Source organism: Aquarana catesbeiana, linkage group LG01 (genome assembly GCF_042186555.1).
Source record: "Aquarana catesbeiana isolate 2022-GZ linkage group LG01, ASM4218655v1, whole genome shotgun sequence".
Classification (NCBI taxonomy): Eukaryota; Metazoa; Chordata; class Amphibia; order Anura; family Ranidae; genus Aquarana; species Aquarana catesbeiana.
The window spans coordinates 883,022,688-883,038,176 of record NC_133324.1 but is presented as its reverse complement, the minus strand read 5'-3'; the positions used below and the strand labels follow the sequence as shown (position 1 = coordinate 883,038,176).

The following is a 15,489-nucleotide window of genomic DNA, read 5'->3' as shown; positions in this document are numbered from 1 at the left end:
ATTGGTTTGTGCAAAAGTTATAGCATCTACAAACTAGGGGATAGATTTTTGGCATCTTTATTATTATTATTATTTTTTTTTTTTTTTTTTATAGTAATGGCGGCAATCTGCAATTTTTTTTTTTTATCAGGACTGCGATATTGCGGCGGACATATCGGACACTTTTGACACTATTTTGGGACCATTGACAATTATACAGCGATCTGTGCTATAAAAATGCACTGATTACTGTATAAATGTCAATGGCAGGGAAGGGGTTTACACTAGGGGGCGATCAAGGGGTTAACTGTGTTCCCTAGGTGTGTTCTAACTGTAGGGGGGGATGGGACTGTCTAGGAGGAGAGAGAGATCAGTATTTATACTTAGTATGAACACATAATCTGTCTCTACTCCCCTGAAAGAACCGGGACCTGTGCGTTTACACACACAGATTTCCGGTTCTCTCTCTGTCACGAGTGATCGCGGGAGCCCTGGGGTCATCCTTGGCCGGGCACTTGCATCGGCTCCGGGCACACGCTGAGGGCACTTGCCTCCGACGACACGTGCGCCCCTAGAGGCCAAAAGTCGAAGCGACGTAGGGTAACGTTGTTTCGCCCAGCCGTGCCATTTTGCTGCAGTAAAACTGCGGCAGCTGGTCGGCAAGCGGTTAAAGCATAGTTATTATTAGGCTGAAATTCCACTATAAAGCTAGTATTTGTAGCACATACTATTTTGGCATGTGTCTGATCTGACAGTTTATCTTGTTCCAAAAATGAACACAAGTCAGCTGACTTACCGGAGAGGGATGTACTGGTGTAACATAACTTCACTCTGTTTATGGCGATTTCAGCTATCGGCTTCCTAATACAAAAGCTCTCTGCTCGGGTGGTTAGAAATAATGTATCCATGGATGAATTCACTCTGGTGGCCGCATAAATATTTATAATTGCAGTAAATATTCTACAAACTTTGAAACACGTGGATGCCAAAATAATACAAACAGACAGCTTTTCCTCGAAGTGAAAGCCGAGAAATGAGAAGTATAGCCAAGGTTTTTATTTTAGATAACGTTACCCACACACTTGTCAGTTTGATTTCTTTTCTACACTTATAAAATAATATTTGCATTACTGGAGAAAGCCATCGCCCTACTGCTGCTAGATATGTTCAGCTCATGGGTAGAGAGCATTAAGTGCTGGGGCATAATGCCAAGGTTTTTCTGCTTTTGGAAGTGGGGTTGAAATCAAAGAGATGCCATGTACAGTTGTGCTCATAAGTTTACATACCCTGGCAGAATTTATGATTTCTTGTCCATTTTTCAGAGAATATGAATGATAACACAAACTTCTTTCACTCATGGTTAGTGTTTAGTTGAAGCCATTTATTATCAATCAACTGTGTTTACTCTTTTTAAATCATAATCGCAACAGAAACTACCCAAATGACCCTGATCAAAAGTTTACATACCCTGGTGATTTTGGCCTGATAACATGCACACAAGTTAACACAAAGGGGTTTGAATGGCTATTAAAGGTAACCATATTCACCTGTGATCTGTTTGCTTATTATTAGTGTATGTGTATAAAAGGTCAATGAGTTTCTGGACTCCTGACAGACCCTTGCATCTTTCATCCAGTGCTGCACTGACGTTTCTGGATTCTGAGTCATGGGGAAAGCAAAAGAATTGTCAAAGGATCTGTGGCAAAAGGTAGTTGAACTGTATAAAACAGGAAAGGGATATAAAAAGATATTCAAGGAATTGAGAATGCCAATCAGCAGTGTTTAAACTCTAATCAAGAAGTAAAATGAGGGATTTTATTGAAACCAAACCACGGCCAGGTAGACCAACTAAAATTTCAGCCACAACTGCCTGGAAAATTATTCGGGATGCAAAGAAAAACCCACAAATGACTTCAGATGAAATACAGAACTTTCTGAAAACATGTGGTGTGGCTGTTTCAAGATGCACAATAAGGAGACACTTGAATAAAGATGGGCTGCATGGTCGAGTCGCCAGAAGAAAGCCATTACTATGCAACTGCCACAAGGTATCCCGCTTACAATACGCAAACAGCACAGAGACAAGCCTCAAACCTTCTGGCACAAAGCCATTTGGAGTGATGAGACCAAAATTGAGCTTTTTGTCCACAATCATAAACTCTTCATTTGTAGAGGAGTCAACAAGGCCTATGATGAAAGGTACACCATTCCTACTGTGAAACACGGAGGTGGATCGCTGATGTTTTGGGGATGTGTGAGCTACAAAGGCACAGGAAATTTGGTCAAAATTGATGGCAAGATGAATGCAGTATGTTATCAAAAAATACTGGAGGAACATTTGCATTCATCAACTAGAAAACAGTACATGGGACGTACTTGAACATTCCAATATGAAAATTATCCAAAACACAAGGCCAAGTCGACCTTTCATGGCCTACAGCAGAATAAAGTGAAGGTTCTGGAGTGGCCATCTCAGTCTCCTGACCTCAATATCATTGAGCCACTCTGGGGTGATCTCAAACGTGCAGTTCAAGAATTTACAGGAACTGGAGGCTTTTTGCCAAGAGGAATGGGCAGCTTTACCATCTAAGAAGATAAAGAGCCTCATCCACAAATACCACAAAAGACTTCAACTGTCATTGATGTTAAAGGAGGAAATACATGGTATTAAGAACTGGGGTATGTAAACTTTTGATCAGGGTCATTTGGGTAGTTTCTGTTGTCATTATAATTTTAATTGAGTAAACACAGTTTTTTGATAGTAATTGGCTTCAGCCAAACACTAACCATGAGTGAAAGAAAAGTTTTTGTGTCATCATTCATATTCTCTGAAAAATGGCTAAGAAATAATAAATTCTGCCAGGGTATGTAAACTTTATGAGCACAACTGTATATGATATAATGATATATTAGCAGGCTATACCAGCAATCTCCTACAACCATGGTTCCTCCAGTGGTTGCTAGGAATCCCTTCAGCTGTGGCTAATTGACCTCCCATTTGATGGCTCCTGCATATTTCTAGGACTAACACCTTTTGGCAAAGTCAGTAGCAAGATGCCAATTCTCTTTTTGACTTTTGTAAATGGGACATTCTACCTGCTGACCACCAATGTATAAGGCATATTTCCCACTACCCTAACCCCCCCCCAATTTCACAATTTGGAAAGTTATCCTTTTCTGCTTCCCTCTCAGTGTAACCCACAGAGCAGAATACAGCCTTGATCCAGAGATTTTTCACTGTATGGTCCTGCACATTGCTGCACACAATTTGATGAACAAAAGCCCCAGATGCATACCTCCAACTACTGTGTATGTACCATGGATTTATTTATCTCTAGAGTGTTCAGAGGAGTAAAGTCCTAGTCATAGTTATAAATGGGGCAAGTGGTCTTATGTACAGTAGGTACAGGACACGGCTGGGACTGTTTTGCAATGTGGAGCAGGGTTGAAGGTAAGCATTTTCGTTCTGTGGGTCACACTGAGGGGGAACACAATAAAGGACAACTTCTTTTAAGTACCGGTAAATTTAAGATTAAAGCCCAAATGAAGTCACAGAGTAAATATTTTGTCATATAGACCAGGGGTGTCAAACTCAATTTCATCGCAGGTTGCATCAGCAGTATGATTTCCCTCAAAGGGCTGGTTGTATCCGGTTTGTGCAGACCCTTCCGATAAGCCCCCTGCCCACAGACCCCTACAACCACAGCCCAGGGTTGTGGGGAAGAGGTCCTTGTGCTTTGGGGCAGAGCCCCCCTGCCCCAAAGCACCCCCCCTATGTTGAGGGCATGTATCCTGTATGGTTCAGGGGGGAGGGCGCTCGCTCGTCGTCGTCCCCCCTCTCCTGACCTGCCAGGCTGCATGCTGGGATAAGGGTCTGGTATGGATTTTTTTTTTTCATTTTGGCATGGGATTCCCCTTAAAATCCATAAGGGTCTAGTATGGTCTTGGGGGGGGCATGCCTTTTTTTTTTTTGTGATAAATTTGACGTGAGGTTTCATCCATTGCGGAACCAAAGGAATTGTTTTGATTGGTGAAAGGACCAGTCACACTCATCTCTAAGTCGGATCAAAATCGGATCCTGTTCATTAAAGTTGCATGGAAGTTGGACCAAAGTCATAGAGCAAAGTCAAAGCAAAAGTCGTGTGACTTTCGTGTCAAAACAAGTGTGAACATGGCCTAAAAAATGTCTGTTGTTCTACAAGTTTAAGTAGTAACTCTACCTGTTATTCTCATCACAGAGACCCAAACATTATTTCTGCATAGCTGAACAATTATGAAATGGGTTTTCCTACTTGTTCACAAATGAGTATGTACAACAACGTACCCTTCCCTGATCTAGGGCTTTTATAAAACTGGATATTTTTAGGGCCTACTATTTGTTATCCTAATGAGACCAAAACTATGTGTAATCTATTCATTTTCCACAGGTTTGCAATGTTTCACAATGTTCGGATACCACAGGAAAACCTTCTAAATAGCACTGGAGACATTACTTCTAGCGGGACCTACACAAGTAGATATAAGGTAAAAGTTCTACATTTTTATAGGTCCTTGCCCATTTTCCATCTTTTTTATTGTTTGTAAAGTTTATCAATGGCATCATATGACAAAACTTTGTGTTTAAAATATTTTTATTGAATTTTTAGAAAAAAAGACACAAAATGACAACATGACATTCCAAGATCACCATATACATGACATTCCTAAAGTATATAAATTACATAATATTCCCAATCCCCCAAAATATACATACAATTCTAAGGTTCTCAGGGTGGACCAGGGTGGAACTAGGGTGGCAGGGTTTTGCAGCCATCTCATGATAAACCTTTGTAATACACCTCTCTTTAACCACTTGCCTACCGGGCACTTACACCCCCATCCTGCCCAGGCCATTTTTCAGCTTTCAGCGCTGTCGCACTTTGAATGACAATTGCGCGGTCATGCTACATTGTACCCATACTAATTTTTTATCATTTTCTTCACACAAATAGAGCTTTCTTTTGGTGGTATTTAATCACTGCTGGGTTTTTTTATTGTTTACAAAAAAAAAGACCAAAAATTTTGAAAAAAAAAGTTTTTTTACTTTTTTTTCTGTCAGTAAATTTGGTAACTAATTAATTTTCCCCTTCACTGATGTGCGCTGATGAGGTGGCACTGTTGGGCACTGATAGGCTGAAATGGTGGCCATTGATGAGGCGGCACTGATGAGGAGGCACTAATATTCCGCACTTATGGGCACTGTTGGGTGGCACTGATGGGCACTGATAGTCGGCACTGGTGGGCACGGATAGGCGGTACAGATGGGCACTGATAGGCATTGATGGGTGGCACTGATGGGCATTGATCGACAGCAGTGATGGGCATTGATGGGCAGCACAGATAGGCGGCACTGACTGGCATCGCTAATGGGCACTGATTGGTGGCACTTGTGGGCAGTGGTGGGCACTGATTGCTGCCACTGGTGGGCACTATATGCTGGCATTGGTGGGCACTGTTTTGTGACACTGTATGGCTATATTGTAATCGATCAGTGCCCTGATTACATCCCTAGATGTCCCCCTGTGAGGAGATGCCGCTGATCGGCTCTCCTGTCCTCACACTCTGTCAGTGTGAGGCGAGGATAGCTGATTACCAGCATCTCCTTGTTTACATGTGGCTGGCTCTGATTGGACACAGCCGATCACATGGTTAAAGAGGGCTCTTTACACAGATCGGGGTCGCGCCGTGTCCTAGCAACACGGTGCGGCCGCAAACGCCGCGCCGCACGCCCCCGAGCGGCAGTTCTGGAACGCCATCATATGACGTCCCAGAACGAGAGCTGCACCGCTCCTCCATCATTTGACGGTGGGCGAGCAGCAAGTAGTTAAAGCAGTGTTAGTTTTGGCGGCAAAAATATTTTACGTATAGTTTTCATCAGCTGCAGGTTTTCAGTGACAAAAACTTAACGAAAATAAAATTAGAATCAAGTCAATTGAGGAAAACTAATTCCAATTTTCGTCATGGAACAAAACACAGATGAAAATGTGTGGGAGGGACTTTTACCCATCTGAACTTCCGCTTTCCTCAGAGCTCCCCCTGACTCTATCGGCAAGCTGTATTGGCTGAGAGACGCAGGCTCCCATCAATCCTTTCCCTTTCCTATGAAGTTCCACATATTACAATCATTCACACTATTGCTTTGGAACCCTCTGCTGGCCTTTTCTAAATCAGCAACACAACTCCATCCCCAGTCTATATTAATAGCACATTAAAGGAAAAGTCCAGCCATTAAAGGAGAAGTCCAGCCAAAGCTCGTTTGGCTGGACTTCTCCTATGGGTCACAGGAGTGCAAATTGTTTTGTACTCCTGTGACCCGTTTTCAGCAGAAAATTACAGAAATCAGTCAATCCCGACAATGGAAGTCTGGATTCGCCAGGTGCCTGGACTGACACCCGTCTCAGCCTCTCAGCGACCCGCTGAGAGCCTGAGACAGCCACTCCCTGCCCCTCCACAGCTCCGCGCTCCAATGAGCACGTAGGAGCAGAGCGGAGAGCTGCTGATTGACTGTCAGCTTCTCTCTGCTTGGGGAGCTGTGAGAACCGAGCCATCAGAGATGTTCGATCGCTCATTTTTCAGTGCAGAAGCGGCAGGGGACAGATGCAGCATCCACCTAGGTAAGTACAATGGAGGAAAAACCCCTAAACCCATACTTCTCTTTTAGGCTGCTTTCAAACTGAAAGCGCCGACCATTAGCGGTAAATCGTTGCTCGCTTTAGCAGCGCTTTAACACTGTTTAAGCGGCGCTTCTGCGCTCCGCTTTTCGGCCGCTAGCAGGGCACTTTTAACCCCAAAGAAGGGGTTAAAAACTCCTGTGTTGTGGCGCTTAGGAAGCGCTACCCATTCATTTCAATGGGCAGGGGCATTTTGGAAGCGCAGTATACACCGCTCCTAAACCGCCCCAAAGATACTGCTTGCAGGACTTTTTCTAACGTCCCGCAAGCGCACCGCCCCAGTGTGAAAGCACTCATTGCAATGAATGGGAGGCAGTTTTCAGGCATTTTACAGGTGCTATTTCTAGCACTAAAATGCCTGAAAACGGCCTCAGTGTGAAAGGGGTCTTAAAACAGAACTTCAGTCATTTTTTCATCTTTCCATCTATTAAATCTTCTGCCCTTGTTGTTTTAACTTTGAATAGTAAAAATATTTTTTTTCTGCCACTAAATACCTTATACAGCCCACTTCCTGTTTCTTGTCTGGTCATTAGCCTAGGCTTATGACATCATGCACAGCTCTCTCTCTCCTGAGAGTTTGCCAGGAAGGGAGGGGGGATGACTCATAAGAGGGCCAATGAAAGCTGCAGAGCAGGAGGTGTGCCTCTGTGCGTCTGTGTAAATCCAGGAAGTGAACAGGCAGCAGCTTCAGCTGCCCACAGTTAAAATGGTTGCAGTCAGACTTAGTGGAGGGAGATTTCTGCAGCATATTTGGCAAGTACAGAATCACAGAATATATAAAATAATATGCAAAGTGGTTGGAGGGAAGCTTCAGAATGGCAAAGATGTTTTTATTACAAATTATTTGAGCAGACTGCAGTTCCTCTTTAAGGTTTAAACATGTTTTGTACTACCACATAAGAAGTGGGGAGCATCTACTAAGCTGCTGAAAGAAAAAGAAATTAAGAAAAAGGCTTTTCTTTTTTTTTTTTTCTTAAAATGTAATGTTGGTAATATATTCAGGTAATATTGGAATAGCATTACAGCCAATGGAGTTTACCGTTTTTTGATATATTTTTCTATATTTTAAAGTTGCACTTCTGTTTGTCAAAAAACAATATTTTTGTTTGTTTATGAAACTTGGTTTTATTATAAAGACGTTATATATCACAACGGCTAAATCTGTGTCCTGTAGTGCATGTTCAAACCTTAAGGCCGGGTTCACAAATATGCAAATTAGATGCATTTTTAACCGCTTCCAATTCGCATAACTTGTGAATTGGACTGGCTTTCAATGGAGCCAGTTCACACGTGTGCGGGGTGGCTGCAGTTTTAAAAAGAGGCCTGTGCGTTTTTGGGTCCGGTTCAGGTGCGATTTCAGGTAAAAATGTGCACCTGAATCGCACCTAAATTGGTGAACAGAACCGCACTGGACTGCCGCACTAAAACTGCGGCTGCATATGTGTGAACCCAGCTTAATACCATAAATAATTACATGTTATTAGATTTTTACTAGCATATAATGAGTTTGGCAATTCTAGAGAAATTCTTAAATAATGAATTGCAATTTTATCAAACCCATTAAATTCCAGTCAACTAAAATGTACTGGAGATTTTAGGCCACTAAAATGATTTGAATGATTGAAATACGACTAAAACTAAAAATGTCATTTTAGTCAAAAGACTATGACTAAAACTAAATATAAATATTAACACTGCTTTAAAGTGAGCCTGTGCACAAATATGCACATTAAATTATTTACATGTTCTGATAAAGCGGGTAAAGCAAGTTTTCTGCATTATGGTGAAATTCAATGTTCACAACAGATGCACTGAAATCTCAGCTATTTGCTCTGGATAGCATGATCTTGGGATCCTGCCAGCCTTCTAATCTAAACACTTATTGTTTCTAAGCTTTCAGAAACAGACTGAGGCCAGGTTCACACTGCACCCGACTTAGTAAAAGGTTTCTGCACTACTTTTGGTCCGACTTTGGGATGACTTGCATTGACTTTTGTTACAGAAGTCGCATGCCAGTTGTGCCAAAGTCGAGTGACTTTGGCACAGCTGGCATGTGACTTCTGTAACAAAAGTCAATGCAAGTCAGACCAAAAGTAGTAGGAACCTTTTTCTAAGTCAGAGTGACTCAAGTCGCACTGATTAGAATGGTTCCATTGCACAGAATGGGGTCCGACTTCTGATGCGACAAGTGCTCCAAAGTCAGAGCGATTGTCGCATCAGTGTGAACCGGACCTTAAAGCCATATTTAGAGTTTTTGTTGGGATCTTTGTGGAGCTTTGATAATGTTGAGAGTAGTAGAGCAGTGGCTACCATACATTGACGAGGTGATACTTGACCACCATGCACAACCTGTTGTGTACTAGCATGGCCAATGGCCATATTAACTTACGGCTGGGCAGTTGGGGGTGGTAAAACCACGTCTCATCCGCTAACTTTTATCGCTGCCGTGTAAAATAAGCCTGTAAAATGTGTTGGGCCATGTCAGGTTCACTATAACGTTATGCATTCTACATCTGTTTGTTGTGTGTCCTCCTTTAGGATCCAAAGCAGCGTCTTGGAGCATCTCTCGGTACACTTTCCAGTGGCAGAGTCTCAATCATTGGAATGACAGTGGTGAATTTAAAACTCGCTGTGTCCATCGCTATCCGATTCTCTGCAACCCGGCGTCAGTTTGGACCAACGGAAAAGGAAGAAATACCAGTTCTTGAGTATCAGTTACAGGTAATTATCCAGCTATCACAGTCAAACACAATCTCCTGCACTCAACAGTAGTGCGATGGCAATGGAAGAAGCCTGGAATTCCTATGGCTCCCAGTACATGCACAGGCCTTGCTGCCCTCCAAGGGTTAGGGAATACCCAATGGAAACACTGTAAAAGAATAAAGAGAGGTCGCATCAGCCTTGCGCATTACAGCCTTGCACAGTCCTGGTGACCTGGTTGCTTTTTGTCCATTGTGGACTCTGATATGTCTTTATATTCCACTTGCTTGGGTGTATGTTTCCTTCCTTTTGATTTTAATAAATATTACTTGGGCAATGCGCAAGGTTGGGGCGCCCTCTCTTTATTGTTTTACAGAATTTTCCAGCTATGTGTCTATTACTAAAGCAAGAGAGAAGAAAACTGTATGTGCAGTCAATAACATCCAATCACAACAGATAAACTAAAATAACATATACAATCGAATAGGTCGATACGGGCAAACATGCATTTGTCTCATACTGTGTAGAGAAAAAGATGTTTACAGGATGATTTTCTTTGTAGATAGCAGTTAGAATCTTATTGTTTTAAATCTGAGCTCCAGGCAAACAACTACAGTAAATACACAAAGGATATACATTTAGGCAGGCTGTTTTAACTGGCAAAGGATTTGTAGTTCTGTCCATCCACTTCTGACACAGCTCTGCCACATAGCACAGCCCTGTATGGTGGGATAGGAGACCTCATTTTTTTTCTTTTGCAGTTCATTAACATTTATATGTCTTCTCCCTGCCCCAGCTTGTGATTGGGTAATGAAGCAGCACACTGGTGAGCTTATTTATCACTCTGCGGTCTCTTCAACCTGCTCATTACACCGCAGCATAACTGACTCCTAGTTCTGATTCTTTCTCTCCCAGTCTGAGCTCTTCTGTGATGGGGTGACAACAATGCTGCACTACTCCTAAATTCAGAGTAGAGTTGCCACTCTTATCTAGGCTGCCCAGGCCTGCATTATAGTGGAATGAAAAAAGGTGCAAGAAGCATGGCTGTTACCATTGTCACTGCTGATTCACAAGCCTGTAGCTTGTCAGTCTACACCTGGCCGGACCAAGTCCTAGCCACTGCTATCTTGATTGACATTGCTGCCTTTGTTAATTAAACCTTCCCACTGTGAGCTGGAAGAAACCATAGTTCTCACACATGCTCAAATTTAAACATGTATGCCATTGTCCATCTCCATCACATCATGGATTGATGGGACTAGTAGTTATTAAAGAGAGATAACATTGTTTATGCTGTCTTCTCCCAGTTTTCTATGACCAGCCTTATACATGGCAGGCTGAACGAGAAGAGATCAGTCGATTCCCCCAGCCATGCTAACAGTGTGGATAGAGGAATCTCCAATGTTGGCTTTTGTATTCAGGCAACCACGGCACCCACAGATGCCTGAATGCTTCAGCAGAGACTGCATCTGATAATTTTCCACAGGGCTCAGTTGATTTTTAAATTGACTTTTGTCAAGCCAAGTGTTGCTTGCAGAGACACCCTTGGCTGAATAAGCTGAAATTCAATCTATGGCCAAAGAATTGTAATATTTTAACTATCGAGAGTCTCAAACATAAAATAGAATATCCCTTTGAAGTGTTACTAAACCCACAACAGTAAAATCAGAGTGTATATGCAGTAAAGCATGCTTGTTATACTCACTGTGCAACCTAAAGGGTTAATCCCTGCATTGTGTAAAAAGGCTGTTTGATCCTATATGCTCAGATCCTCCCCTTCTTGCATTGCCCCCAAAACATGTTCGGATAAGACAGAGTTAGTGGAGTCACTCTGCACATGCTCAGTTTGGTGTGTATTGCTAGAGTTTTTTTTTTTTTCTTGGGAGAGTGCATGTGATCAGCACAGGGCCAATCAGCATGTCCAGACAGAGGATCAGGGGCCCTGCATCCTGTTAGGACAGCCAGTGCAGTATGAAAACTCCTCCTACAAGCTTTAACCAGGCACGACTAAAAGTCACCACACTGCTATATACTGCTGAGGAGAAAAGGTATCTAGCAGTTTATATTTACTAAAATAATTGCAATTCCATGTTCTGTGTGCTGTGGGAGACCAGATATAGTGAATGCTGGCTCCTGGATTTAGTAACACTTTAAGGACTACACGCATCCTATTTATTGCACGTACCTATTAATGTCATGGTGTATATCTGTTGTATTTTTTTTTTTTAATTATAGCAATGGAGATTGATCCCTTACCTGGCGGCTGCCTATGCTCTGGATTATTTCTCGAAGAGCTTCTTCATGAATTTAATCGAGCTTCAGATTGGGGTCCTCATGAAAGACAGGAGCCCCAGACAGGTAAGGTACTATATAATAAACTGTTAATGCCTTAAAGTATTCTGACCCTAATTCCTTACTCCCTTGAACAAACAATATCGTGTGCATTTATAATGTAATCATCTGTCCTTAATTCTCTTTTTAAAGCATGATTTTACCTAAATTGGGTTATTTAATTATTTAGACACAGTCACCTTGCCCATGGAAAGCAAAATGACATTATCTCTGCAAAGTCACCACCAATTCCCAAAATTCCCTTTTACTCACTTTGCCTATACTCCCTTGCCATTGCTTCCTGAGCCGCAGCCAGCACAAGAATCAACCAGGGGGAAGCAGTGACAGTGCTTGGGCCTAGCTGCTAGGCTGCTTTTGTTGCTAAGCTCAGGCACTTTCCTATGGTCCTTTATATCCAGAAGTTCCAGGAAGTGTCAGAACCATTTTATACAGGTGCACTTATGACACAGGATACTCAGAACAGTGCAGGATTCTAAAGAGAAGGTACAACAGAAGCTGTTTTCCTTCAGACAGTCTCTCTTGAATTAAAACTCCATATGGCCCATCTGAAAGTGGAGGGGACTAGTCACTCCTGACTCATTTAGGGGTGTGTAAAAAAATTACCTTGAGTTATGTTAGCAGTATTTTTTTTATTAAAGCAACAAACGATAGTCTAATAAATATTCAAAAATGAACCTGGAGCATCATCTGCTGGTTGGAATTGTAATTCTGTCATATTTAGATTTTCCTGACTACAAAGATAAGGGCCATTACCCAAACATAAGCCTGTTAATATCAGTGACAAGTGGAAAGCTGCACATCCCCGAGTGGATATCCGCACAGGACCGATGTACTGTCTGTCTGTGGTCTGATCTGTGCATCGGTCCCACATGTATGCACACTTGGAGATGTGCTTGGACATTTGTGCAACCATTCACTTTTCATTGATTTTAACAAGCTTTCTGCACCCGACTGTGCGGAACACTTTTGTCTCCCGAGAGGGCTGCTGATAAGGCAGTACAGCCAGCCCTCCTGTACTGGGCCCAGGCCCCATCAGTTCCAAAGGGGGCCCGGGCACCTGCTGAGCAGGAGGGCCAGTTGTGCTACCTTACTGTAGACCCCAATCCTCGTCTGTCTTCCCCTGCAGCGTTGCCAGCTTTTCTTCCGCTCCCTCCCTCCAGCTGTGCTGCAGGGCGATCAGTTCTAGCATCCGTGCCCCCATCCTTTTGCTTTCCAGGCACCCTCTTCCCTACAATTCGACTGGCTTCCCTCCTCTCCTGCTGGCAGCTGCTGCGGGCACACAAGGGGATGTTTCAGGATGGACAGTAGAAGAGGGGGCCGTTAAACATGTCATATAATAATGATTTTAGTGTATTTTTAGCGAAAACATAAATTGATTCTCTGTGGCCGGGGGGTAGCGGGGCCCTGTCAGGTAGGCAGTATGGGGCCCCATGATTTCTAATAACAGCCCTGGCTCCCATACAGGTAAAGATGGCTCTTTGCATGGGTGTATGGACAGAACTCCCTTGTAAATGAGGCCCAAAACAGCCTTTCTTGATAACATATAAAGCCAGCCATAGATGGATCGCATCTCGGCTGGTTCAGCAGGGTTCGCCCGAGATTCAATCCATCTATGGGCAGGCTGGTTGTATTGAAGTCGATCCATCAATCTCCTTCTGTACAACCAGCTTGTCAAATTTTTTTCATGCAACCACTGCCGGCAGGTATAGCCGCCAGAAGTGATCCATGTGTTCTGCCGACAGGGAAGGCTCCCCGCCGGCAGAACACAATAGCGCTGCAGGAGGAATTCCTCCATCAACACAGTCAGAATCGAGCAAATGGAAGGAAAAAAAAATGGCATAATCTATGGGCTGCTTTAGTCCTTGTCTGTCTTCAGCTGTCCTTCTCTTTGTCTTTTTTAGTGTCCTATAATCCTGTTGGTGAATTGGTATCTGCTTGTTCTTGTGAAATGATCTAGATGTGTATTCGCTATCATTTCATTAGGAAACGTCCGGTGATGATACCTATGTGTGTGACACTATAATGTTCTCTGCCTTCCTCTTGGTGTCTTGTACCTGGAAAGCAGGAACCTTCTAGTGCTGTAAATGGTTAGTGTGGTGCATACAGTACATTGACAGGTTTTTGGATCATTCTCAGGTTCTTTATCAAGTGAGATTAAATCTAAATCCCAGTAATCAGTGGTGAATACTCCTGAGTGTGTTGTCAAAGTAACCACAACTATATACTTAAATGGTAACAATTTTAAGCTGGAAAATGTCAGTGTATATCCCTGGAAAAATAATTTAGTCATACTGCAATCACAGATTCATTGAGAAGTACCAATAACCTGGACCTGATGGCTGAGTAATTGCTGGCGTGTTACCAGATACACAAACCGTATGCTTTTGGGAAGAGTTGTACCTTTTACAACTTAGGGCTCCCATGCTGATCCGCTTTTCACTGTGTGTGCATCCACCTTGTTCCTGTGTTCAGGCAGCCCAAAGATGTGGATGCAGATGCAGAAGCACGGACACAGTCATGTGTCAAAATCTGACATGCGGACAGAAGTGGGTGCTTTGCTAAAACTGGAGAATGCAAAATCTGGTGCAGCTCTGCATATTAATTAATCAGCTTCCAGGTTTCGTTGTCAAAGCTTAATCAATCTGAAGTTAGAAGCTGATTGGCTACCATGCATAGCTGCACCAGATTTTGCAACCTCTAGTTTTAACCCCACAGTGTCTGCGGTTGGATCTGTGCACCCTCTCATGCCCACATGTCATATTTTGACATGCGACCGTGGTTGTGCAAGCTGCTCCACCTGCATCCACTTCTATTGACTGCCTGCACACAGTTCCGAGGTGGATGCACATGCAGCAAAAAGTGGTTCAGCACAGAAGACAGGTCTCAGCACACATCTGTATTTACCTAATAAGCAAAAAGCTTAGAGGGGCAAACTGGGAGAATAATATCATCAGTCTGCTGCTGGCAAGGGCAAGCATTTCCTTAGTCTCCTCTCCCCCAGTGATTAGACTTTGACATTGTAACTTGCAACAACCACTATACAATCTCGGGATTTATGGTACCTACACCATATGTTACTGTTTCATAAACTTAGGCTCTACTACTCCTTTTTGTAACTTGCAACAAGTCAAGACACTTTGTGGCAAGGTGAGAGGCTGCAACTGGAAGGATGATCTGTGAAAAGTTTTACATACTTTCCCATTACACTTTATTTAGTGCACTTTTTACTGGAAACATAGTTACATAGTTAGGTTGAACAAATTCCATCTAATTCAACCAATAAAAAAATAAAAATCATACAATCCCATATACACAATTCTTCACCCACAGTTGATCCAGAGGAAGGTGAAAAACCCCAGCAAAGCATGATCCAATTTGCTACAGCGGGGAAAAAAAATTCACAGAACAGCTGTATTTATACTGAGATTGCATTACACACAGGTGGACTCTTTTTACTAATTAGGTGACTTCTGAAAGCAATTGGTTCCACTAGATTTTAGTTAGGGGTATCAGAGTACATGGGGCTGAATACAAATGCATGCCACACTTTTCACATATTTATTTGTAAAAAATGATGAAAACCATTTATCATTTTCCTTCCACTTCACAATTTTGTGCCACTTTGTGTTGGTCTATCACATAAAATCCTAATAAAATACATTTACGTTTTTGGTTGTAACATGACAAAATTTCAAGGGGCATGAATACTTTTTCAAGGCACTGTATTCACAGCTCTTACTGTGAAGAA

At 42.6% G+C, this 15,489-nt stretch overlaps 1 protein-coding gene across 2 annotated transcripts in view; it reads left to right on the top strand.

The window, feature by feature from the left end:
• ACOX3 (acyl-CoA oxidase 3, pristanoyl) overlaps window positions 1-15,489 on the top strand; it is a 195,462-nt gene that overhangs the window by 78,431 nt on the left and 101,542 nt on the right. For both annotated transcript variants that reach the window (XM_073610777.1, XM_073610785.1), the window contains exons 8-10: window positions 4,407-4,503; window positions 9,228-9,410; window positions 11,625-11,747. In XM_073610777.1, the coding sequence (XP_073466878.1) occupies window positions 4,407-4,503; window positions 9,228-9,410; window positions 11,625-11,747 (403 nt within the window). The remainder of the gene's footprint in view (window positions 1-4,406; window positions 4,504-9,227; window positions 9,411-11,624; window positions 11,748-15,489) is intronic.